The sequence below is a fragment of the Gigantopelta aegis genome, chromosome 1, assembly GCF_016097555.1.
Source record: "Gigantopelta aegis isolate Gae_Host chromosome 1, Gae_host_genome, whole genome shotgun sequence".
NCBI classification, from domain to species: Eukaryota; Metazoa; Mollusca; class Gastropoda; order Neomphalida; family Peltospiridae; genus Gigantopelta; species Gigantopelta aegis.
This window is the reverse complement of record NC_054699.1, coordinates 11,196,928-11,223,398: the sequence shown is the minus strand read 5'-3', so window position 1 is coordinate 11,223,398 and position 26,471 is coordinate 11,196,928. Positions and strand designations below refer to the sequence as shown.

At 39.5% G+C, this 26,471-nt stretch overlaps 1 protein-coding gene across 2 annotated transcripts; it reads right to left on the bottom strand.

Annotated features, from left to right (window-relative positions):
• Positions 1-1,204: 1,204 nt before the first annotated feature.
• On the bottom strand, positions 1,205-25,277 carry LOC121370743 (calcium-binding protein P-like). 2 transcript variants are annotated; one of them, XM_041496178.1, is made up of 5 exons: positions 25,187-25,277; positions 6,974-7,260; positions 5,554-5,618; positions 4,726-4,801; positions 1,205-3,666 (listed from the first exon to the last, which is right to left on the bottom strand). In XM_041496178.1, the coding sequence occupies exons 2-5, from the start codon at positions 7,250-7,252 to the stop codon at positions 3,652-3,654; spliced, it is 435 nt and encodes a 144-aa protein (XP_041352112.1). In that variant the 5' UTR covers positions 7,253-7,260; positions 25,187-25,277; the 3' UTR covers positions 1,205-3,651. The 2 variants fall into 2 exon arrangements, with proteins under 2 accessions (XP_041352112.1, XP_041352117.1); XM_041496183.1 differs by lacking the exon at positions 25,187-25,277 and adding an exon at positions 8,307-8,395.
• Positions 25,278-26,471: the final 1,194 nt, after the last annotated feature.

Here is a 26,471-nt window from a genome sequence, read left to right as displayed (position 1 = left end):
ACCCTGTCTGGGATGGTGCATATAAAAGAACCCTTGCTAATCGAAAAGAGTAGCTTATGAAGTGGAGACAGCGGGTTTCCTCTCTCAATATCTGTGTGGTCCTTAACCATATGTCTAACGCCATATAACCGTATATAAAATGTGTTGAGTGCGTCGCTAAATAAAAAAAAAAAATTCCCATCACCTTCCAGTATACTCTGGGGCTTTTCTCTATCCCACCCAGTGCTCCACGACTTGTATAACAAAGCCGCAATATGGGCTGTCCTCGCTGTATGGTAGCACATATAAAAGGTATTAAGTAGAGAGTAGGGGCGGGACGTATCGGAGTGGTTCTGTTGATGTGCGGTCGGTCTAGGATCGACCCCTGTCCGTCAGCCAGTGCACCACGATGGCCGTGGTATGTGCTATCCTGTCTTGGATGGTGCATGTAACAAGATCCATTGCTACTAATGGAAAAAAAATAGCAGGTTTCCTCTCTAAGACTTGTCACAATTGCCAAACGTTTGACATTTAATAGCCGATGATTAATAAACCAATGTGCTCTAGTGGTGTTGTTAAACAAAACACACGTTTTCGTTTTGCTACTAATGGACAAATATAGCGGATTTTCTCTCTAAAGACTTGTCATAATTACAAATTATGTATGCAATTTTAATTCTCGCGAGTACATGCTAAAACATGCCTTGAAAATGCCATTCACTATGCATTGTTTCGTTGCGTTACGGAGCGTTCGTTTCAGCTGAACGGAGCGGTACGAAAACGATGGATTATTCCCGAACAACTTGAGGTAGAGAGTAGTCCTGAAGACCAACTGTCGAAACGGCTGTAAATTATTTTTTTTATTTTTTTTTTTTTTTTTGTGGTTGGGGGGGGGGGGGGGGGGGGGGTAGGTCATTAAACATATATTCGTCCCCCCCCCCACACACCAAATAATATCTACCGCCCTTGTGCTAGGGTCAGGCAGTCAACTGTTACTACGAAGTTGGCCAACTCGACGGTTGCGTGGTAATTTCCCCAAAACTCGACTTTAGACGGGTGCGCTATGATTAACAACTAATGGGTTAGGCTATACGACGAGAATCGAGTTGTAAGTGCGCTCAGACTAGCAACTGGACAATGGACAGCAGAAAGTTGGGCCGAGTTTGTGCTGGCCATTGGTAGGTTGAGACTAACATAATAGGAATTAACGACAAAATAATATATGTAAGTGAAATAGATTTTTTTATTAATTTATCAACACATTATTTCAGTCCAGTTTTGCAAAGCACAACTGCGACCATCGTATACACACCACTGTGGGTTAAAAAAAAATATTCGACAGCTGTAGTATGAATCATATATTTAACTTAGTTTTTGTTTTGTTTTTCTTTAAAAAAAAAAAAATACACAAATGATCTTTTTTTAATTTTAAAGACGAATATTTTTTAAGAAATTAAAAAACAAAATTCGTGTGTGTGTGCGTTTGTACCTGTTGTTGGTAGTTGTTTTGTTTTTGTTCCCCGTCGTATTGTTCACAATCACCAGCAACCTAATACCTACTTGTACGAAAACACCGTTTGCTGTGTGTATGTATGTCATGTGAAGTAACAACTGTTAATGGTGTATACCACCAAATCTAATCCCATAGACGAAAATAGTAACATATGTGGCAAAACCTCCTAAATGCATCGATATATACTTCATGGATATAAATATTACCAACCCTTCGCCATGGAAGTAAATCATTTCAGAGAGAACTGGTTGCGACTATGACCATAACTACTTCAGGTGTACGAAAATGAATATTCTAAATAATAAAATGTAAGTACGTCCATTTTAAATTATCAAAAACGGCTTTAATAGTGAAAAAATACGTTGTGGTGTTTAAAACAAAGGATCGGCCACTTTGTGAGCGCTTTGTAAATTAAGCCCCAGGCTGTTAAAAAATGGCGGCTTTTGTACTATACACTATATCGAATGAATCTAGCTTGAGGGCTCCGGGGATGTGCACCCCATATCGATAGGCGTCGTGGGCACTGTCCTCACCCCCCCCCCCCACCCCCCACCCCCCAACGCTAAAAATTATATAGCCTACTGGTCCTCCTCAGTTGAACTATTAATATATAGCCCCCCCCCCCCCATCCAAATAGCTGGCTTCTTATCTATGATCATAATCAAATATCGATCAACGACTGTATGAACATTTCTTCTGTTATCCCAGAATTAATTCAGTAGAAAGGTATATGAAGTCCAAGTATGTTTTATATGTACAAGAAATGGAGTATGTGCGTATTGTTTTTCTAATGTACTGCTCTGTCTGTTCATGAAGAAAAGGAATACAGATATTAAATAACGAAAAGTACATGTATGTATGAGTTTTAAAACATCAATGTCGATGAAAATCAAAGACAAAAAAAACCAACAACAACATATAAAACAAACGAGCTTCATACCTGGATTCCATAAAATCTATTAATTCGTCGCCGACCAACGCAAACCAAAGGTCTCACAACACAGTTCACTTCCAGATGAGAGAACACCCCCTCCTAAGATTCCGTCCTCTCCTAAGATTCCGTCCCCTCCTAAGATGCCGCCCCTGACAGTAGTGGCTTCGTGTTATGCTAGTACGTTGGCTGGTAAATATTGGTTTGTTGTCGAGAATGCTCACATGAATAGCTAAAAGATGGTACCAATTCAGGCCCGTAGCCAGGATTTTGAGAGGGGCGGTCGTTTAGGATTATGATGAAGTGCCTCACACGAGGAGTTCGGGGCATATTGGAAAAAAAGGTCACCGGTACGGGGGGGGGGGGGGGGGGATCGACCGCCACCCCCCCCCCCACCCCCGACCCCCCATTAGCTATGGGCCTGCAATTGAACATTTTTACAATTAAACAATCGGCTTTTCCTTTAGAATAGTTTAAGATATATAATGGAAAAGATAAACGTAATTAAAATTCATAATTTTCGGACATAATATTTGAGCAAAAGAAAAAACTATCACCAAAAAACAAAACAAAACAAAACATTATCCCATCCTCTCAAACAAAAAAGAAAGAAGATAAAAAAAAAAAACAAAATAAAACATATTTCTTGATTTTGGTAACTTTTTTTTGCAACATACAAGAAATTAAAATGGTTTTTTATAAAAAACAAACTAAAAAAAGCAACATTATGAACGCTTTTATTCACCGGGTATGTCGAGGGGCGGGGCTACCTCAGTTATGTCATACTTGTCTGATTATCGCTTATCAATCATGTACCAGATTTATCCATTGCCAACGTGATTTAGTATATAGACATATATCAAACTTTAAAAAAAAAAAAAATTGTTTTTCAATATTCAATACAGTAAATGCAAAGAGAAACCATATATTTGATTTTAAAAAGTCAAAAATTTAATTTAATTTTTTTTTCTCTTCATAATTTACAAAATTAAAAATTAAAAACACTGTCATTATAAATAAATCCAGGTAAAAACGTTCAAGTTACTTTCACACACCAATCAGTGTGCGGAAAAAGCTATGTTACAGATGCAGAAGGAAAAATGCCCTGATATCTTAATTGTCTTTTAAGTAAGGCACACCAAATATATTAAACATCTTCATTTTGGATGATGAGTGTTGCATTTCGGTTTTATCCCGGGTTTTTGTAACTTCTTGTAAGCCAAATCCATTATTCAGTTATACACTGAAATAGAAAATGAATAAATGTATAAGATACATTAGTAAAAACATATATAATTTAAAGAGAATTATTATTATTATTATTATTATTGTCTTATTTCGTTGGAGCTGTTTCTTTTGTTTTTCTGCCTTTATGAGCAGGGAAAAAAAACTAAACTTACTATCCATTTTACATAAATATTTCACCAATATGTTCTAATAATATAATTGCTGTTACTACAGAAGTATTTAGCAGAATTATGTCAAACCATACTATTATTTTTTCTTTCGTTCTTTTTTGTTGTTGTTGTTGTTTGTTTTCTTTACTACACACGATATACAACAAAATGTCACAGCCTTGCCTTTATATATGCATATATATATATATTTTTTTATTTGTCCACGTTGATAAAATGCATGTGTAATACATTCAAACACAGACATTTTGAAAGAGACTATAACACTCGTGACATCATTGTAACTGAAAGGTACGGACATCAATGTCAGGAGCAGTGGCGTTGCGAGGGGTGCACGGGGGCAACGACCACTCCCTAATTGAACCTTTTACCTTTTTGTTTGTTTTCTTTTTACTGTATTAAATTTTATAAAATCATACATACATAGTGTCGGAGGGGGGGGGGGGGTGTTACATACGTCATATTACATCGACCGTGAGCGTTTTAATTTCCAGTCTATAGCAAAGCATGTGTCTACAGTAATTTTTTACACACCCGTTGGTGAGAACATCATGTGTTATTTATGATTACACATTCTTGTTAACACATTATACGGTATAGTTAACCTGATAATCATGTGTCTGTGAGGCGTAAGTCAACTTCAAGTGCAACGGCTGTAAATAACATTTTGTCGAAAAAAGATGTTACAATTTGCTTAAAACCTGTTTTTTGAGGATATGTAAGAAATAGAATAATACATTCGTGTCCGTTAAATACCATTTATCTCACAACTCGTTGTTTAAAAACGTATCAAACTCGCTTTCTATCGTTAGATACATTTTAAAACAACTCGTTGTGTGATAAATGGTATCTAACGGACACGAATGTATTATTCTCTATACAATTACCAGAATGATCCAGACGATGATCCAGGGAAAGAAGAAGAAGGTAATCACACAATGCAAACAGTGATTCACGCCACGCCTGTAAATAAGTGAAAGAGCCAAACATTGAATGAAGAATCCAATGACCGAGTGAGCAATATTTATATATATAATAAATAAAATAAAATAAGGAAGTGAGAGAGAGAGAGAGAGAGAGAGAGAGAGAGAGAGAGAGAGAGAGAGAGAGAGAGAGAGAGAGAGAGAGAGAGAGAGACAGACAGACAGACAGACAGACAAAAAAGACCGTGAAAGTGAAGAAGAAATTTTGTTTTATTTAAGTTACGGATATAAATGGAAAATTCCTTACAATTATCACAAACATGTATTAAGGCATCAGTGTAAATAAAGAATTCTCACAATTATTTTCCTGGGATCGATCTCCGTCGGTGGGCCCCATTGGGCTATTTCTCGTCACAGCCAGTACACCACGACTGGTATAACAAAGGCCGTGGTATGTGCTATCCTGTCTATGGGATGGTGCATATAAAAGACCCCTTGCTGCTAATCGGAAATAGTAGCCCATGAAGTGGCGACAGCGGGTTTCTTCTCTCAATATCTGTGTGGTCCTTAACCATATGTCTGACGCCATATAACCGTAATTAAAATGTGTTGAGTGCATCGTTAAATAAAACATTTCTTTCATTTGCTTTGTCTACTATATGTCGACAACACTGCACTATTAGCAACTAATGTTCACGATTTGCAAAACCCCACTTAAATGCGGTATTGGAATATTGAAAAAGAAAAGAAAAAAAAAAAGAAACTGAATATGTAATATGAACAGTCACTCACTTCTGAACGTGCACGGTGTGAACTGCTGGTCCGCTGTTCACAACCACCACGGAGCTCTGTTGTTGCTGAAAATAAAATAAACTTAATTTAAGCTCACCTTTTCTATGCAATCGGTGCTTTAAAAAAATTCGAAAAAACAACAACAAAAAACCCCGCATCGCCGCATCAATTCTGGTCAGGTGATTTTATGTAATGTGATGTGATGTGACGTGACTTTTGAAAGAAAGATGTAATTAAAGGCGCATACCTTAGTTTCAGCCCGTACACTAAATTTAGTTAATCTACAAACATGCAACACATTTGAATGAGGCGATAACAGAGAGAAGCTAAAGTCTGTGATGTTTAAATGGGGGAATATCTAGGGCCTGTCTCGATAACCATTATTTCTCAGACGAACGTGCGTTTTTACAATAATAATAAAAAAGCATTTTGGGGTATTACAAAAACCTGGATGACCAGAACCAATTCAGGTGTACGAAAACGAATATCATAAATAATAAAATGTAATTACTTATAATTTAAATTGTCAACAAACCGACTTTAATAGAGAAAAAAACGTCGAGGTGTTTAAAAACTAGGGTCTGTCAGTTTAAGGGCAATTTAGTGTTTTGTATATTATGATGAGAAGAACGAAAAACAAAAATTAAATAAAAAGGTCACTTCAAACGAGCGATGAGAATCACGGGACCCCCTGTATGTATGGAGCAGGGGGGTCGGGGGGTGAGCTTGGGGTAATTGTGAATCAAACATATTGTTGGTAGTAATCTTAAGGCAGAGATGAATTTTCCTTGTAGGATATTGCATTTCAGGGCATCTAGTTTTGAAACGGTTACGAGGGAGCATACCGTACCCTAGAACCCCGTAGAAACTTTCATTTGCACCCTCGATCGATCTCAGTCAACCCCCCCCCCCCCCCCCCCCCACACACACACACACACACAAATGTCTACTTGCTTTCGCCGTGCCTGATGTAACAAAATATCACTGGCGGCGAGTTAAAAAAACCCAAAAGAATTAAGGCAAATTAAAATCGGGTCTTCTTCAGTTATACGGTGTCCATTGGGCTATTTCTCGTTCCAGCCACTACTGACTGGTGTATCATAGGCCGAGGTATGTGCTATCCTGTCTGTGGAATGTCTCATATAAAAAAAAATCCCTTGCAACTAATGGAAACATGTAGCGGGTTTCCTCTATAAGACTATTATATTGAAGATTACTAAAACGTTTGACATCCAGTAGCCGATGATTGATAAATCAATGTGCTCTTGTGCTGTCATTAAACAAAAATAAACTTTTAACATTTAACTTGTTCATATCAGTCCCTGGGTAATTGTGACTGGCGGCGTACAGCTAGAGCTGTAAACAGGAGAGCGCTAGAAGACACTCCAGTTAGTTATTCTAGTAAACCTTTTCACTGTACCTGCTGCATCGGTGGCGGGTAGCTATATCCGGGTTGTGCTGGAGCAGGGTATTGTCCAGGAGGAGGGTATTGTCCAGGAGGAGGATACTGTCCAGGAGGGGGATACTGTCCTGGTGGTGGGTATTGTCCTGGAGGTGGATACTGCCCAGGAGGATACTGTCCAGGAGGGGGATATTGTCCCGGCGGTGCATTTTGGCCCGGCGGTGGATATTGGGCCGGGGGTCCATATTGACCTTTATCTGGAGGGCTGTAGGCGGGAGGTGGTTCACCTTGTGACATTTTTCAATCTGAAAGTAAAATGAAAACAAGCTATGAAGAAAGGAAGGAAGGAAATGTTTTATTTAACGATGCACTCAACACATTTTATTTACGGTTATATGGCGTCAGACATATGGTTAAGGACCACACAGATGTGAGAGAGGAAACCCGCTGTCACCACTTCATGGGCTACTCTTTTCGATTAGCAGCAAGGGATCTAGCCCAACGGGCCCACAGACGGGAATTGATCCTAGATCGATCGCGCTTTAGGCAAGCGCTGTACCACTGAGCGCCCTCTACGAGCTATGAATATCAATTATTAACATTTATAGGTTATTCGCCAATTGATCGTGGTATTAATGTCCATGAACTTACATGTATGTATGCAAGTATATTTTTTATGCACCCGTTGCAGAGAAGAAACAAGTTTATTTTGTTTTACGACACCACTAGCGGTGGCGTAGCGAGGATGAAGGACACGGGGGCAATGCTCCTCTCCAACCTTTTTTCTGTTTTTGTTTTTTTTAGGGTTTTTTTTTACTGTATTAAATTGTATAAAATCATACACACATACATACATACATACATACATATATACAACATAAGTCCCCCCCCCCCCCCCCCCCGCCACACAGAGAGCCAGTTTATCGTAGGAGCACATGTAGCACGTGCTACGGTCCCCGCGCATCAGGGGGCCCCGCGGTGATGTGTACATTTATTTTTCCCCAGGTAATTTTTCCCCTCTCCTCGAGGGGGTTGCATAATATATATCCTGGGAAGGGGACCCCGCTGTTATTTGTGCTACAGGCCCCGCGGATCCTTAAACCGACTCTGTCGCCACACACCCAGAACAAACGCCATGACTAGCAGAAATAGGCTATAGAACAGTCGAGCGATTTTCTGGGCAAAGAGGACTCTATTTTTAATATAATATTTCAGTTGATACCACATCCGCCCTGATTATTTGCATTCCGCATAAGAAATGCGGACCAAAAACGTGATAAACAGTAAAAGGTAGTCTACGCCATTGCAGCGATATTTCAAAACATGTTACTAAATAATTCACATTACATACCTGTGAAAGTCAGACAACCTAACCAGTTCGGCACGGAAACCAAGGTAAACCGTAGTAATATGTTGGCAAATCGATACCTGTACAATAACCCTGCGTATGTACACGAAAGACCGCAGCCACCACCAAGGTAATATCGATTCTTGTGGCAGTGTACGTAATGTTTGGGCGTTTCTATGGGCGAGAGAATGGGATGATACAAAGTTGTAGTCACAGGAGTAAGAGGTCCAATATTTGTAGGTGGGTGGGGGCAGGCTGGTTTTTGCCCGAATTAAACGAAAATGCCTGAATTTGTCAACAACATTTATTCATATTAACATTACTACAAAACAGATAAATTGGGTTGCAAACGAATCACTACGCATATTTTGCGTGGATTACAACTAATGAGGGCAGAATGGTGAAAGCACATGGTAACAAGAGTACCGGTGAGGTACATGATAGCCCGTCAGGAGTTTGATGGAAAACCATATGATGTTCACAATATTGACAAATTATTTGATTTATTTGTATCACAGAGACCTAGTAATAGTATGTGACACACCATCATCCCAAGTTGTTCCTACATGTGAAGTTTGATGGTCCTATAAGCAAGATACGGTCCGGGCAAGGATTTACTGTTATGTGCAATAGACCGTGAAAAGTAGGTCACAGTGACATAATAATATTACACGACACACCGCCGTCCCATGTTGTTTCATACATGTGATGTATGATGATCCTGTATCCATCTGTATGTAAGATATGGTCCGGACAAGGATTTACTGTTATGTGCAGTAGACCGTGAAAAGTATGTCACAGTGGCCTAGTAATAGTACGCGACACACCACCATTCCATGTTGTTCCTACATGTGAGGTTTGATGATCCTGTATGCATCTGTATGTAAGATATTATGGTCCGGACAAGAAAACGTTAACAGACGGACGGACGGACGAACAACGCCATATCATAACACGACCCAACATAAGCGGGCGTATATAAAAGGTATCAGGTTAACATATATTGCCAGAATATCTCTATCATTTCCCCCCGAATTGAGGTTTTCTCCAGTATTAAGATGCAGTTTCACCCCAACCCCGGCCCCTTGTAATTTTGTTTGTCCACTGTCATTAGGGGTATAAGTCATCGAACACGAAGCTGATAGATTCCGAGTTCGCGTCCAGGTTTTGTGGGACTACCTGCCATCGGCACGTTGTCCAGTGGTATAGCGCTCGCCTGATGCGCGATCGCTTTTGGATCGATCCACGTCGGTGGGCCCACTGGGTTATTTCTCTCGTTCCAGCCAGTGCACCACGACTGGTATATCAAAGACCGTGCTATGTGCTATTCTGTCTGTGGGATAATGCATATAAAAGATCACTTGCTACTAATGGCAAAATGTAGCGGGTTTCCTCTCCAAGACTATTTGTCAAAATTACCAAACGTTTGACATCCAATAGCCGACCGGCCTCGGTGGCGTCGTGGTTAGCCATCGGTCTACAGGCTGGTAGGTACTGGGTTCGGATCCCAGTCGAGGCATGGGGTTTTTTATTCCAGATACCGACTCCAAACCCTGAGTGAGTGCTCCGCAAGGCTCAATGGGTAGGTGTAAACCACTTGCACCGACCAGTGATCCATAACTGGTTCAACAAAGGCCATGGTTTGTGCTATCCTGCCTGTGGGAAGCGCAAATAAAAGATCCCTTGCTGCCTGTCGTAAAAGAGTAGCCTATGTGGCGACAGCGGGTTTCCTCTCAAAATCTGTGTGGTCCTTAACCATATAACCGTAAATAAAATGTGTTGAGTGCGTCGTTAAATAAAACATTGCTTTCTTTCTTTCCAACAGCCGATGGTTAATAAATCAATGTGCTCTAGTGGTGTCGTTAAACAAAACAAACTCACCAGGAAAGGCGAGTCTTTACTCCCGCACCCCTCCACACTCACCTGGAAAGTTTTAGGAGAGCAGCAAATTGATTTACCAAATGTTTCACATTCAATAGCCGATGCTTAATAAATCAATGTACTCTAGTAGTGTCGTTAAACAAATCTTTAACTTTTCCTACCACATATACTGTAGATAAGGGTTTTGGGTGCAGTCAATATTTACTGTTACATTGACTGTTACTATTTATGTGTTCTCTTGTTATGTGTTCTCTTAATTCTTACGGGGCGGTATTTAGCACAGTCGTTTGAGTGTTCGCTTGAAGTGAATGCATCGCAGGATCGAATCACCTCAGTGGATTCATGATTCAACTGATGTTTTATTTTCGTTCCATCCAGGGCACCACAATTGGTCAAAGGCCGTTGTATGTGCTTTCCTGTCTGTGGGAAAGTGCATATAAAATATCCGTTGCGCATTAGGAAAAATGTAGCGGGTTTCCTCCGATGACTACCGAGCCCGAATTACTAAATGTTTGACATCCATTTGCCGATGATTAATTAATCAATGTGCTCCAGTGGTATCATTAAATAAAACAAACTCTTATTTCTTTCCATCAGTGTACGTAGTTACTAGATATATTCGGACGACCAGAAATGAATACACTAACTGGCCTGGGTGGTGTCGTGGTTAAGCCATCAGGCATAAGGCTGATAGGACAGGGTTTGCATCCCGGTATCGACTCCCACCCAGAGCGAGTTTTATCGACTCAGTGGGTAGGTGTAAGTCCACTACACGGCCTCGCTGGTGTCGTGGTTAAGCCATCGGACATAAGGCTGATAGGACAGGGTTTGCATCCCGGTATCGACTCCCACCCAGAGCGAGTTTTAACGACTCAGTGGGTAGGTGTAAGTCCACTACACGGCCTCGCTGGTGTCGTGGTTAAGCCATCAGACATAAGTCTGATAGGACAGGGTTTGCATCCCGGTATCGACTCCCACCCAGAGCGAGTTTTAACGACTCATTGGGTAGGTGTAGGTGTAAGTCCACTACACGGCCTCGCTGGTGTCGTGGTTAAGCCATCGGACATAAGGCTGATAGGACAGGGTTTGCATCCCGGTATCGACTCCCACCCAGAGCGAGTTTTAACGACTCAGTGGGTAGGTGTAAGTCCACTACACGGCCTCGCTGGTGTCGTGGTTAAGCCATCGGACATAAGGCTGATAGGACAGGGTTTGCATCCCGGTATCGACTCCCACCCAGAGCGAGTTTTAACGACTCAGTGGGTAGGTGTAAGTCCACTACACGGCCTCGCTGGTGTCGTGGTTAAGCCATCGGACATAAGGCTGATAGGACAGGGTTTGCATCCCGGTATCGACTCCCACCCAGAGCGAGTTTTAACGACTCAGTGGGTAGGTGTAAGTCCACTACACGGCCTCGCTGGTGTCGTGGTTAAGCCATCAGACATAAGGCTGATAGGACAGGGTTTGCATCCCGGTATCGACTCCCACCCAGAGCGAGTTTTAACGACTCATTGGGTAGGTGTAGGTGTAAGTCCACTACACGGCCTCGCTGGTGTCGTGGTTAAGCCATCGGACATAAGGCTGATAGGACAGGGTTTGCATCCCGGTATCGACTCCCACCCAGAGCGAGTTTTAACGACTCAGTGGGTAGGTGTAAGTCCACTACACGGCCTCGCTGGTGTCGTGGTTAAGCCATCGGACATAAGGCTGATAGGACAGGGTTTGCATCCCGGTATCGACTCCCACCCAGAGCGAGTTTTAACGGCTCAGTGGGTAGGTGTAAGTCCACTACACGGCCTCGCTGGTGTCGTGGTTAAGCCATCGGACATAAGGCTGATAGGACAGGGTTTGCATCCCGGTATCGACTCCCACCCAGAGCGAGTTTTAACGACTCAGTGGGTAGGTGTAAGTCCACTACACGGCCTCGCTGGTGTCGTGGTAAAGCCATCGGACATAAGGCTGATAGGACAGGGTTTGCATCCCGGTATCGACTCCCACCCAGAGCGAGTTTTAACGACTCAGTGGGTAGGTGTAAGACCACTACACCCACTTCTCTCTGACTAACCACTAACCACTAATAACTAACCCACTGTCCTGGACAGACATCCCATATAGCTGAGGTATGTGCCCAGGACAGCGTGCTTGAACCTTAATTGGATATAAGAACGAAAATAAGTTCAAATGAAAGTACGTAGGTGTAAGGCCACTATACCGACTTCTCTCTCTCACTAACCACTAACCACTAACAACTGACCCACTGTCCAGGCAGCCCTGATAGCCGAGGTGTGTACCCAGGACCCCATGCTTGAACCAAATTGGATATATGAATAAAAATAACTATAAATAAAATTAAATGAAATTGTTTGTTTGTTTGTTTGTTTGTTTCTTGGTTGGTTGGTTGATTGGTTTCTATTGTGAACGATCCCTCCAGATCATACTCATTAATTAATCATCGGTTATTGTGTGTCAAACATTTGATAATTCTGAAGTCTTACAAACACCAGTGCTTTTTTTCCCACTAGCAGCAAGGATCCTGTATATGCATTGTCACACGCGCTGGACATATTATTACAGCCTTTGATACACCAGTCTTAGAACACCGGTTGGAACGGGAAACCCTACGATCTAAGAACCTCAGGCAGTTGCTCTATTGACTGAGCCAGATATCTTCCCGACCAGCACTGAGCAATGCCGTCATTCATGTATAATTTATCTTCATTTAATTCTTATATCGAATTAGCGTCAAGCACACGCCTTGGTTACCTCAGCTGTCTGCCCTGTTACCGTTAATTAGTTGTCAATGGTTGGTAAGAAAAGGAAGGAAGGAAGGAAGGAAGGAAGGAAGGGGTGTTTTATTTAACGACGCACTCAACACATTTTATTTACGGTTATATGGAAAGAAGGAAGGAAATGTTTTTATTTAACGACGCAATAAACACATTTTATTTACGGTTATATAGCGCCAGACATGGTTAAGGACCACACAGATATTGACAGAGGAAACCCGTTGTCGCCACTCCATGGGCTACTCTTTTCGTTTAGCAGCAAGGGTATCTTTTATAAGCACCATCCCACATATAGGATAGCACATACCACGGCCTTTGTTACTCCAGTTGTGGAGCACTTGCTGTAATGACGGGGATCGATCCTAAACAGACCGCGCATCAAGCGAGCGCCACGCCCCAGGATCTACGTCAGAGGCCAAACCTGGGATGGGCGTGTCTGAACCTTATGGATATGGGCACGTTAATAGAATTCCCGTACCGTCCCGTCCCGTCCCATACCATGGCCTTTGTTACATCAGTTGTGGAGCACTGGCTGGAACGAGAAATAGCCCAATGGGGCCACCGACGGGGATCGACCCTAAACCGACCGCGCATCAAGCGACCGCTTTACCACTGGGCTACGCCCCGTCCCTCTGGTTGGTAAGAGAGAGGAGAAGTCGGTATGTTTGCCTTACACCTACCTATAGAACCACACAATTTTGGTGGCGAGTTCCTCTGGTTATTAACCATATTATGATATATGTTCGTCGCCATATAACCGTAAAACAAGAAAGATTGTTTTGTTTATTGACACCTTTAGAGCCCACCGATTTATTAATCATCGGCTACTGGATGTCCTCTCATTATGTGCGCAGTCATTAAGCATATATATCCAACCCAATATATATAACTGTAGACAAAAAGTGTAGACTGTGCCTTTAAATAAAACATATCTGGTTGTCTTCCAACATTATCAAGATAACCGAAAATATAGTGCGTACATTGGCCTTACATCTATACTCACGCTGTCCTGTTCTGTATGTGGGAAGTGCATATAAGAGACCACTTCAAGAACAGACCCAAAAAATATTTTAGGGAGGGGGGCAAAGAAACCCCCAAAAGGCACTCTGACCAACTCCTAAAAATAGCACTTCACTAAAATATAGGGGCGGGACGTAACCTAATGATAAAGCGCTTTCTTGATGTGAGGTTGATCTATTTCGCCATTGGTCTATTTCTCGTTTCAGTCAGTGCACCACGACTGTTATATTAAAGCCCGTGGTATATATTATCCTGGCTGTGGGATGGTACATATAAAAAGATCCCTCGCTACTAATAGCCAAATGTAGCTGGTTTCCTCTCTCTAAGACTATAATAATTTCAAAATTACCAAATGTTTAACATCCAATTGCTGATGTGCTCAATGTACCCTAGCGGGGTCGTTAAATTTTTTTACAAAAAAACCTTTAACTTTTCAATGAAAGTTTGGCATTCAAGAAATGAAAATTGTAAACGGGTAAGTTGTTAATAAAAAAGGGGGCGTTTGAATTTGTTCTACGCGGAGAGTAGCACTGGCGTAGCCATGATTTTAGATTGGAGGCAACCCACTATTGGGGGGGGGGGGGGGAGACCCACACTATGTATGTATAAATGTATGTATGTATGTATGTATGTATGTATGTATGTATGAACAATTTTATAAACTTTTATAAAATTTAATAGTAAAAAAAAAAAAAAAAAAAAGGTTCGATTGGGGGGGGGGGGCGTGACCCGCGTGACCCACGCCTCCCCCGATATGCCACTGGAGTGTGGTAGGTGGGGCATTTAAACAAGGAGCAATGCAGTCAGATATTATCATTTCACTTTGAGTCATTCAACAGTCAACATCATGAATCAGTGTCACGTTTGTTCTAAAACGTATGTATGGCGCTATGATCTAACTCGTCGCGTGCGAAATAAACAAGGATTGTTGGAAACGAAATAGAACAAATATGTCTGCCTTTCCCTACTATCCGTTGATTAAGTGTGTCTACACATTCCTTTCTTTTATTTTAATACTTAATAATTTCTGCTTTTAAAGTATTGGTTTGGGCCACCTACTACTGCGGAGGTTAAGTTCCCCCTGGTCCCCATTAATAACTTGTCACTAACACCCGACATATCAGACAGCTGAGATTTCAGCGTGCTTGAACCTTAATTGAATATATAAGCACAAAACTAAATTGTACTAATGGAAAAACGTATTTGTTACCTTTTGTTTTGAAATATAAAAATTATACCTTGATGTATGATAACGAAAGAAAGTACAATCAAATAATTTCACATAAAATGCAAAATAACATCTACCAGGGCTTCTAGATTATGGTAGCCCTACTCCCATGGCTAGTGATATTCAATGTTGGGCTAGTAAATAAACACTATTGCCATGCTCGACGGCTAGTAAAAAAAAAAAGAAGAGTCAAATGTTGCAGTTAAAGGAAACATGACACGAGACCATATTATAGCTCATTTTAAAAGAAAAATGATATAAAAATAATATACAAATAACTTTTTAACAATAAAATACGTGTAGTTAACTTAAAATGAAGAAATTACGCTAATCAGTATCAAAGTACGATTTATGCATATTTCTTCGTGAGCGGTCGGAAAAAAAGGGAAGTGACGTCAGAGCCGCTGTACTCTTCCATTGTTGTTAACTGTTTATATATGGAGTAAGGGGCTTACGATCTTTTCAGTCCAACAGTGCCGTACTGCGCGGCCTTTGGGTGCAAAAATAAACAGTTTAAACGATCGGGATTGTCTTTTTATGGTTTTCCAAAGTATTGTATCCGAAGAAAGACGCGTGTATTTTATCGCAAAAGAAAAGATTGGACACTTTGGTGTCAGCCTATTTACAGCCCGGAGCCCGAACGTTACCCGGAGACAAAAACAGTACTCGGTTGCGAATGCCGAGGTGTACATTGTACATATTTGGCACAAAGATACACCTCAGCATGATGTATTTATATATGTTAAAACAAAAATGTAGAATGTTTTATTTATTATTTTTTTTTGGAAAAAAAAAGATTTTTCATGTTAGGGCTGTAGGCCTACATAACAAAATCTGTATTCACCGTCCGAAGAAGGAAACGTCAATAAGTAATTAAATATGGCATATACAAACATGGGATTTGGCATGAGGATACATCTCAGTACGATGTATTTAAATATGTTTTTAAAAAACGTGTAGAAAACAATAATAATTTTAAATAATGTTTTTAATCTTCGGGCGGAATACGTCACAAAAACGTTCCTCATCGCCCGAAGCCCCAAAGCAACACGAAGTTCAATACAAAATAAACCACTACTGTCGGTGTCGAAATAACTATTATGTTTCATCCAAGGGCTGACTTGAGAATCGGAGTGTTGTTTTAGTTAATTGGCCCTTTCTTTCCGTGGCCTGCACATGTGATTCCTGATTGGCAGGTGTATATTGCAGGGTATCGACCAGGTAAGTGATTACCACGGTCTAGACATACGTACAAAATACGTACCAGTTTTTTTAAGATCACAAGGTATTGTGGCGTAACCTGTCGCGACTATAGTACAATGTTAATGGACATTATCAGCCGCCCTGCTTCATTACTGTAAATAATGCTGTAAAACCCTTGATTAAGTAGACTTTCCCATCTAAAATTACAAAACTGACCAATTACGTAGTACCAAAGAAAAGAAAATTATCACTTGGGTATCGTGAGTGGTCGTTTTTACTCTAACGCACCCTACCAATAGGCCTAATAATATGCTACTTTTTTTATGAGAGAAAAATACTATAACCCCATTTCGTTCTATTGATGCAAATAGAAATATATTTAGTTTAAAAGTTGATTATACTCTCAAGTCATTTATGTTGTTTTACAAGTCAGGTTAATGAAAGTGAAGCGCCTTGTCGTAAATTAGAGCGTTTGTTTGCACTGTGCATACAGATTTCATTATGTACAGCCCGAACATAAAAAATGCGATATTTTCTAAAAAAAAAAACCCAAAAATGTTTGTCCTACATTTATATTTTTTACATATTTAAATATATCATATCGAGGTGTATCTTTATGCTAAATATGAACAGTATACACCTCGGCATTAGCATCCGAGTTTTGGTTTTGTCTCCGGGTTACTTTCGGGCTCCGGGCTGTAAATTGGTCGACCGGTCTGGTCTGGCACCATCAGTTTCTCCACCCTCCGACTCGCTATCCGTTTTTTCTTCAGTATCACTGTTGTAAGTAAATGTGTGTCTTTCTTCATTTACTAACAGCTCATATTGATACGGCAAAACGTTTTGCGAACGAACACTCATTGTTTTGGTAAGCTGTGCAAGTCTTACATTCTTTATGAGTGGTACGGACTAATGCTTTTAAGTGTAAGGCTTCAGATCAAGCGACGCGTCTCTGACGTCACGGACCTCGTGATTGCCCTGCTCATTAAAGATCGGCAATTTCCGATAAGAGCTCGTATCTGGGGTTCTTTTATGGAGATATTTTAAGTAATTAATTTTTTATATTTTTTTTTTTTAGATGATTCAATTTATAATTAATTGTACATGGTTGGTGCCAAATATGGTTTACGTGACATGTTTCCTTTAAGTCGATTTTGTAAATATGAATATCCTGCCCCACCCCAACCCCCAATGTTACTGTTTTTTAAACTTTATATATCTCCCCCTTTAGGTGACATATCTGATTATCACTATTGTTTAGTAAAACTGCATTAAATGAAAGTACATTAGGGCTAGTAAATTTTTAATCATGGCTAGTAAATTTTAAAAATCACTGATCCCATGGCTGGTGGATTTTATATATAATTTTTATTTTTAAAAATCAATCAAAAAATCAAAAAAAAATCTAGAATCCCTGCATTTACAGACGTGTTAAAAGCGTTACGTCATCGCAAGAGCGGGCATAACGAGCGTGCATTTATAGTTATTTCGTGCTCATATCCAATTAGATTCAAGCACGCTGTCCTGGGAACATATTTCTGCTATTTTGGACTATGTGTCCAGGACAGTGGGTTAATGGTTAGTTCTTAGTGGTTAGTGAGAGAAAGAGGTCGGTGCAGATGCCTTTCATATACCCACTGAGTCGTCAAACTCGTTCTGGGTGGAAGGCAATTACTACCACCCTTTTATCCTATGTCATAACCACTATACAGCCGAGGCAAGTCACAACAGGCACTCGCTACCTACTAGTATTGGCCATACAGGCATTCGGCTTTGTTTGCAGTACAGTCTATGTTCAAAGCGCAATACTGACCTAGATCTAACTCAATGCGATTAACTTTGAACGTGTATTATATGTATTATTTATGGTAAGTTACGCGACAGTGTCAATATATAAGGCCGTATCGAACAACGGGAAGGAAGGGGCGTACTGACACGGGGTGGGATGTAGATAGATTCGTATTTATCTATTCTACACATTATATTTTCATAACTGACATTTGAATATGAAATTTAATATGCAGACACTCGGTTCCCCCAAAAATGCTTGTTTAAAAATAGAAACTTTAGAACAAAAAAACTATTTTCTTTTAAGGGGGGTGGGGGTGGGGGTGGGGTGGGGGTGAGGGGTGGTGGCACTATGTATGTATGTATGGCTGTATGTATGGCTGGCTGTCTGTGTGTATGTATGTCTGTATGTGTGTCGGTATGTCTGTATGTCTGTCTGTATGTCTGTCTGTATGCATGTCTGTATGTCTGTATGTCTCTGTCTGTATGTCTGTCTGTCTGCATGTATGTCTGTCTGTATGCATGTATGTATGTCTGTATGTGTGTATGTATGTATGTATGTCTGTCTGTCTGTCTGTCTGTCTGTCTGTCTGTCTGTCTGTCTGTCTGTATGTATGTCAGTCTGTCTGTATGCATCTGTCTGTCTGTCTGTGTGTCTGTATGTGTGTGTGTGTGTCTGTATGTGTGTGTGTGTGTGTGTGTGTCTATCTGTCTGTCTGTATGATTTTTTATAAACTTTAATACAGTAAGTCAAAAAAAAAAAAAAAAAAAAAAGAAAGAAAAAAGGTCAGCATCTTGTCTGTCCGTACCAAACAAACTAAACAACAACAAAACCCAACCCCAAAGAAAATAGAATAAAATATAGAGGAAACATAAACAAATATATACATGCATATAAAATTAAAGTTAAACGTAAATACACATAATAGTAATAATAATAACAACAACAACAACAGTAATTTAAACAAAATAATACAATAAATAAGTAAATACCAACAACAAAACCCTAAACCAATGACATGACAAAATAACCCGAATTTCTTCAAATTCGTTTTAGTTAGTGCACCACGACTGGTATACCAAAGACCGTGGTATGTCCTATCCTGTCAGTAGGATTGTGTATATAAAAGATCCCTTTCTACTAATGGAAAAATGTAGCAGGTTTTCTTTCTAAAGCTGTATGTCAAAATTACCAAATTTTCGACATCCAATAACCGATAAGTAAATAAATCGCTGTACTCTAGTGAAGTCGTTAAACAACTTTAAACAAACTTTCCTCAAATTTGCCTGATAAAAAATTTCAAATAGTTCGGGCTTTAAGAAGCAAGCAAACGCACTTCCGTTTTCTTTTCCACGAAAACCGTTCAATACTAATACTTAGCCCCGTTCCAATTGACTGATTTCCTTGCGTTCATACATATTCTTTGTTTTGTTTTCCTAGAAAACTGTTTAAAGTGACAGACCCTAGTTTTAAACACTACGACCTATTTTTCACTATTAAAGGGACATACCCTAGTTTTAAACACTACGACCTATTTTTCACTATTAAAGCCATTTTGATCATTTAAACTAGACATGCTTAAATTTTATTATTTAGAATATTCATTTTCGTACACCTGAAGTGGTTCTGGTCATCTAGTTTTTGTAATGCATTTTGTTCATAATTCTTTAAAAAAAACCGCACGTTCGTCTGAGATGTGATGGTTATCCAGGCAAACTCTAGTCTGTTTTACACGATATTTCCCCATTTAAACATCTCAAACTTTAGCCTCACTCTGTTATATCCTTTTTCCAAAATTGTATTGCAGGTTTGTAGATTAACTGAACTTAAATGTCCATTTTCACAGGCTGAAACTAGGGTCTGACTCATTAATTGGCATGCCGCCATGACACCCCCCCTCCACACACACACACACACGCCACAACAACCGTGCGTTATGGTATTTGATCAATGTGATCGCAACGTCGACACGCATGAATGATGTAAATAATAAACACATTTTTAAAAGGAGTTTTTAAACATTCAAATCAGTCACAATGGCCGTGTCGTTTAAGAATGTACAGGCCTAAGGCGACGTTATCTGACAGAATCGTTATCCGCAATGATTCAAGACCGTATCTCCGCACAATGCAGAGTAGAATGGGCATTTGGCAATATAATGGTTGATTCCATGAATATCTGTCTAGTGCTTCTTCTATAGGACAGCCACTCCCGAGGAGACTCCTCCTACGCCCCCCGCCCCTGCCCTCAAGCCCAACTGGAACGCGATAGCTCAAGGACATAACACAGAGTTTTACCGGCAGTCTAGCATCATGCATCACATGTATGTGTTACCCTATCATATCCGGCACGTGTGCAGAGGTGGGGGTTTATGTGGTCGACTCTCCCCACCTGGTGCACTGCTCAAAGCGATTTTTTAAAAATATTATTTTCCGAGAGAGCACGACCTGAAACCCCCTTCTAGAAATTTCGCTCTCCCACAATGTAAACGCCCCCCCCCCCCCCCCCCCCTCCAACACACACACACGCCTGCATACGAGGCGGCATATTACTGGTTGGGAGACGGAAGGAAATGCTTATGGTGCCCTGATTTCCACATAAGCAATAAAATAGTGCATGCTGCATAAAGTATTTAATAACTGATAAATAACCATGACAGACAGAATATGAATGAATGTTTAACGACACCCCAGCACAAAAATACACATCGGCTATTGGCTACCATGACAGACTGATGCGTTGATATTATTAACTTGCATTTTACTGTTATCTTTAATCACATACAATATATGGGCAGAATTTGCGAAGCCTGGGCGGCGGGGGGTTCTTAGACGCAGGTGTTTAAGCATTATAAATGTATGTAGTTACACGCGTGTAGAACATAAACAGGCGATTAAGCCTTGTAAATGTATGTACATTGTAGTTACACGCGTGTAGAACATAAACAGGCGATTAAGCATTGTAAATGTATGTAGTTACACGCGTGTAGAACATAAACAGGCGATTAAGCCTTGTAAATGTATGTAGTTACACGCGTGTAGAACATAAACAGGCGATTAAGCCTTGTAAATGTATGTAGTTACACGCGTGTAGAACATAAACAGGCGATTAAGCCTTGTAAATGTATGTAGTTACACGCGTGTAGAACATAAACAAGTTTTGTAAACTCAGCCTTATAGGTAGTACTAAACCAAATAACTTCCGGCTGGGTCAAAGTTGGAGGTGCACCCAACTTTTGATAGGGAAGTGAACACCACAAGTCCTGTGATTGGTTATAAATGTGAGTGTGTTGGTTGTAAAAAATAATAGTTTCATCTGGGTAAAAAAAAATGTGCAATTTTATTTCATCTAGTACCAATGTGTCAAGTAGCCTTGTGCTTGAAACATGTATGGGGTACCTGTAAAAAAAGGTACTCGAATTTTGTGCAAAACTAGGGTAGTCATAGTTATCTCAGAAACGAGCAGCTTGACCCCCATTTTTTTCTGATTCACTTTAAGTGTAAGGGGTGGTAGTATTTATATCCGTGGCGTTTATGTCGGTTGATACGTTGCAGGTAGGAGTTTTAGCCACATATGTTACTATTGTCGTCTATGGGATTTGATTTGGTAGTATACACCCTATATGACACCAACTGGTATACTACAGCATGATGTATTATCGAATTTTAGTATACTGAACAAGAAAATAAAAAACAAGCGAATAAGTTATATGTATGTATGTATGTATGTATGTATGTATGTATGTATGTATGCATGCATGCATGCAGTGTTCGAAATAAGCACTTATCCGTTTGTCCTGACAAGTGATAATCTGTTGGGACAAGCAGAATGAAGCTTAGTGGTTGTCCAGTGGACAAGCAAAAAATTATAATGCGCTATTTTTTATAACAGATAGTTGTTTACACACGTATGTCTGTTAACAATTTCAAGACATACAGCTGGCTGCTCCTAGGTGATGACCAGGTCACCAATGTCATACATCCAATACAAAACAGCACGGTGGAAATCCATTACACTGTGACGTATAGCTAACATGGCAATCATGTGTCTGTGATGCGTATGTCAGATGCAAGTACAAAGGGTTGTGAATACCTTTCAGTCGATAAAGATGTTAAAATTTGCTTAAAACCTGTGTGTGTTTTTTTGGATATGTAAGCAATAGAATAATGCATTCGTGTCCGTTAGATACCATTTACTTGTTGTTTAAAAACTATCAAACTCGCTTTCGCTCGTTACGGTTAGATAATTCTAAAACAACTCGTGAGATAAATGGTATCTAACGGCCACTCATGCATTATTATCTATATATACAATACAAACACCAGCGTAACTATGTTTAAAAACTTTGTATACAATACAAACATCAATGTAAATATATTTTAAAACACCCGTACACACCCGTTGGGAAGAACTGCTATTTTGGGTGTCACACAACGATACCATACACGTGGGATATATGGTTAATACTATCTGATTGGCTGTTGTTATATTGATTTAAACATATGTGGGACAAGATTTTCGGAGCTATCTTAGCGCCACGATCACTATGGTGTGTGTTGTAGTAACATCATTGCTTACGATGGTTTTACGATAATATCGTAGAGCTAAGATAGCAACAAAAATCTGTTGAAAGATTGGTCGTTGTTATATCGATTTAAAGGAATCTAGTTAGCTGATCCACGGTGATGACCTGGGAGCAAAACCCACACCGGCCAATGAAATGAACACTATCAAAACACTGGCTGCTCAATAACATATAAGAGGTAGGACGTAGCGGTCGGCCTAGGATCGACCCCCCTCCTCGGTGGACCCATTGGGCTATTTCTCGTTATAGCCAGTGCACCGAGTGTATCAAGGGCCGTTATATGTGCTATCATATCTGTGTGATGGTGCATAGAAAAAACCCTTTGCTTCTAATGGAACCCTGTCCTGGACAGAGAAGACGGCCACGGCCGGCACATGTGCCCATGACAGGCGTGCGCTACAGCAGCTTGCTCTAGAATGTGCACGTAAAACCCTATGACCCGACCTGGCCTAATGGAAACCCAAGTGTAGCGTGTTTCCTCTCTAAGACTATATATTAAATGTGTCAAATGGTTGACATCCAACAGCCGATGATGTCTAGAGGTGTCGTTAAACAAAACAAACTGTAACTGTAACATGTGACTAAGCAGAACTAGCGTGAATTAGTCATTTAGTTCTTTTACACCTTTGTGAATATATGAAATATTATATAAAATACCACAGGAACGCTTAAATACATTTTATCTTATAACTAGTTGTTTGAAAACGTTTTCAACTCGATTTTAAAACAACCCGTTGTAAGATAAATAATTGTAGCTAATCTTTGTTGGTAGGATTTAAACGCCGAATTATGAAAGAGCCTTAATTGGATATTTATGGTGCCGAACCAGTGACGCTAATTAATCCAACTTCAGATCTTTATGTATACAATAGTATACTAATTCAGGGCTCGAAATGCAGTGTTAGTACATGCACCGGTGCATGCTGATTTTTGCGTGTGCATGTAACTTTTAAAACTGGGTGCACGCGGTGCATGCTAATATTTTTCAAGTACTGTGTATTGCGTAAAAAAGTTGATAACTTGCTTAATACAAAACACAAATATTCGTACGTTTTTGTAACAGGCCTATTATAGGATTCTGTAAGGCGTTTACGTTGGGTGAAATTTTCAGATTTGATCAAGAATCAGTAATAAACGCAGTTGTATAACGTTTCGGTACTGTTAATAAATAAATATAGGTATTGCCGAATAATTCCGAATAGCTTCGTATAAATTAAAAAAACGAAGTTGCCTTATTTTTGGTGCATGCAGAATTTTAATGGTGCATGTAACTTTTTTTTCAGTATGCACCTGATGCATGTAGATTTTTTTTTCATTTCTAGCCCTGTAATTAATGTAACTTTGATATTAAAACGTGTTAAATAATTGTTACTCGGCCATCAATTTTTAAACGTTGACGCAATTTAACCCTTTGTTTTTATTTTTATGTATTGTGTTATTTTTATTATTACACTTTAAATTTTTTTTAATTTTTTTTATCTTTGAATACATGGAAAATCGTATTTCAAATGGCCCTGAACATAATTATATTTATTTGTGTATAGATAAAATAGATCCTAAAATAATCAACAATACAAAACTATTAAAACATGGATATAATATTTCTGTTATTGCATGGGCTTGTAATCAATACTCTCCACTTATAAAATAAATAAATAAATAAATGCTGGGATGTCGTTAAACATTCATTTATTTAATTCATTAATATACACAAGAAAATATCATCAGTGGCGGATACAGAAAATCCATTTAGGGGGGCCCCAATGACATGAGGCGAAATGCCAAGGGAACTTTGGGGGAGGTTTGGAGGGGGATGGTAAAAAAAAAAAAAAATTAATATATAATAAAATATATAACTGTCGCAAATTTAGGGGGCCCGGGCCCCCCCCCCCCCCCCCCCCCCCCCCCCCCCCCCCCCCCCACACACACACCTAGATCCGCCTCTGGTCATGTGTTGATTTAGCCAGAATACTCTGACTGTAAGAGAGCTAGACGGACTAGACGGTCATTTGGACGGTTATTAGCCCTTACAAATGTCCGTCAAACTCTTTACAATCAGAACACTCGGTTTACTATTGATTCAGACGGTTAACATTTGGTACATATTTGTCTGAGGTTGGTTTGTTTTTTGCTTGTTTTTTTCTTTTTAATCAAATAAAAAAAAAATCAAGCCGCATCCCCTGTTGACCCGCCACTGGGCGTTTTTGTTAGAAGTAAGCAAAACAGAAACTAAACTACTACCGGGTCCTTACCACTAGGTCAGCGAGCGTGATCTATAAACGGAGGACACTGTTGTGTGTTTCAACAAGTACTAAAAAGAATATAACATGTTAGTCAAACTGTACGTACTGTACACTATCTATTACGTATATCAATACATATCTGACTTACCTGTAAATTAATTAAGCCCACTGTAAGACAACTGGTCCGTGCCTTTCCCAGGTGCGATTTAGAATGCAATGACAAAGCAAACGAGTAACGGGCGTTCTGATTAGTCGAGAGAACGTCACACTCGTGATCTAGATTCTTGATGTTGACAATAGATAGTCATGCAGTGACTCGGGGGCGGATCCGGTATTTTTCTTGGAAGGGGGTGCCATTTTTTTTTTTAAAGGTCTTTCTTAAATCCTATTATTGTTCTGATGAATACAGCAGAGTGTAGTGTGGGCCATATATATATAATAAAAAAGGAGAGAATCACCGCTTAAATAATATACTTTTGTCATGTATGCGGCTGTGTTTAAAGAGACAGACCCTAGTTTTTAAACACTAAGGCATAATTTTCACCTAGACTTCAACCCGTAAAAACTGACACTAAGTTTGGTTAATTTACAAACCTGTAACAAATTTGGATACAACCAAGTGAAACAAAAGTCTATGATGTTCAAATACCCTTAAAAATAAACTAAAACGTGACTTCATAACAGTTACTTCTCAGACAAAATGCATTTTGTGGTATTAGAAACACCAGGATGACCAGAAACACTTCGGTTGTACGGAAATGGATAATCTAAACAATAAAATATAAGTAATGTTTGATTTCAGTGATCATAAACGGCTCTAATAGTGAAAAATATGCCTTAGTGTTTAGCACACCACGATATATGATTTATGGTGAGCTTGGAAGGTTCCCACTTGTTGTTTATGTGAAAAGTAGAATGATTAGCTATTGGTGTAGGATGTTAAATAGTGATAACAAATATAAGCTATCCTTTAGAATATACAATGCCCTTTTATCTGATTATGTTTATGGAATACATGCATATAAATGGTTTAATTTTGTAGAAAATATTTTTAATGAAATTTGATTTACGTACGTATGGTTATCTCAAAATGTTGTTAATTATGGAAACGTTAGCGATATTATTCTTGAGAGACTTAAAGACCAGTACTTGCAGTTATGGAGAGACAACATTTACCATTCTAGCAAAGGTACTGACTATAGAATCTTTAAAGAAATCATAAATTTGGAACCATATTTATTACTTTTAAATACAAAACATAGGTCTACTTTCACTAATTATCGCACTGCCAGGCTCCCAGTAGAAGTTGGTAGATGGGAAAATATTCCCAGGTGTGAACGGAAATGTTGTTTATGTCACGATGATGTTGTTGGTGATGAATATCACTTTCTATTTGAATGCTATTTTTTCCGAAATGAAAGATGCAAGTACCA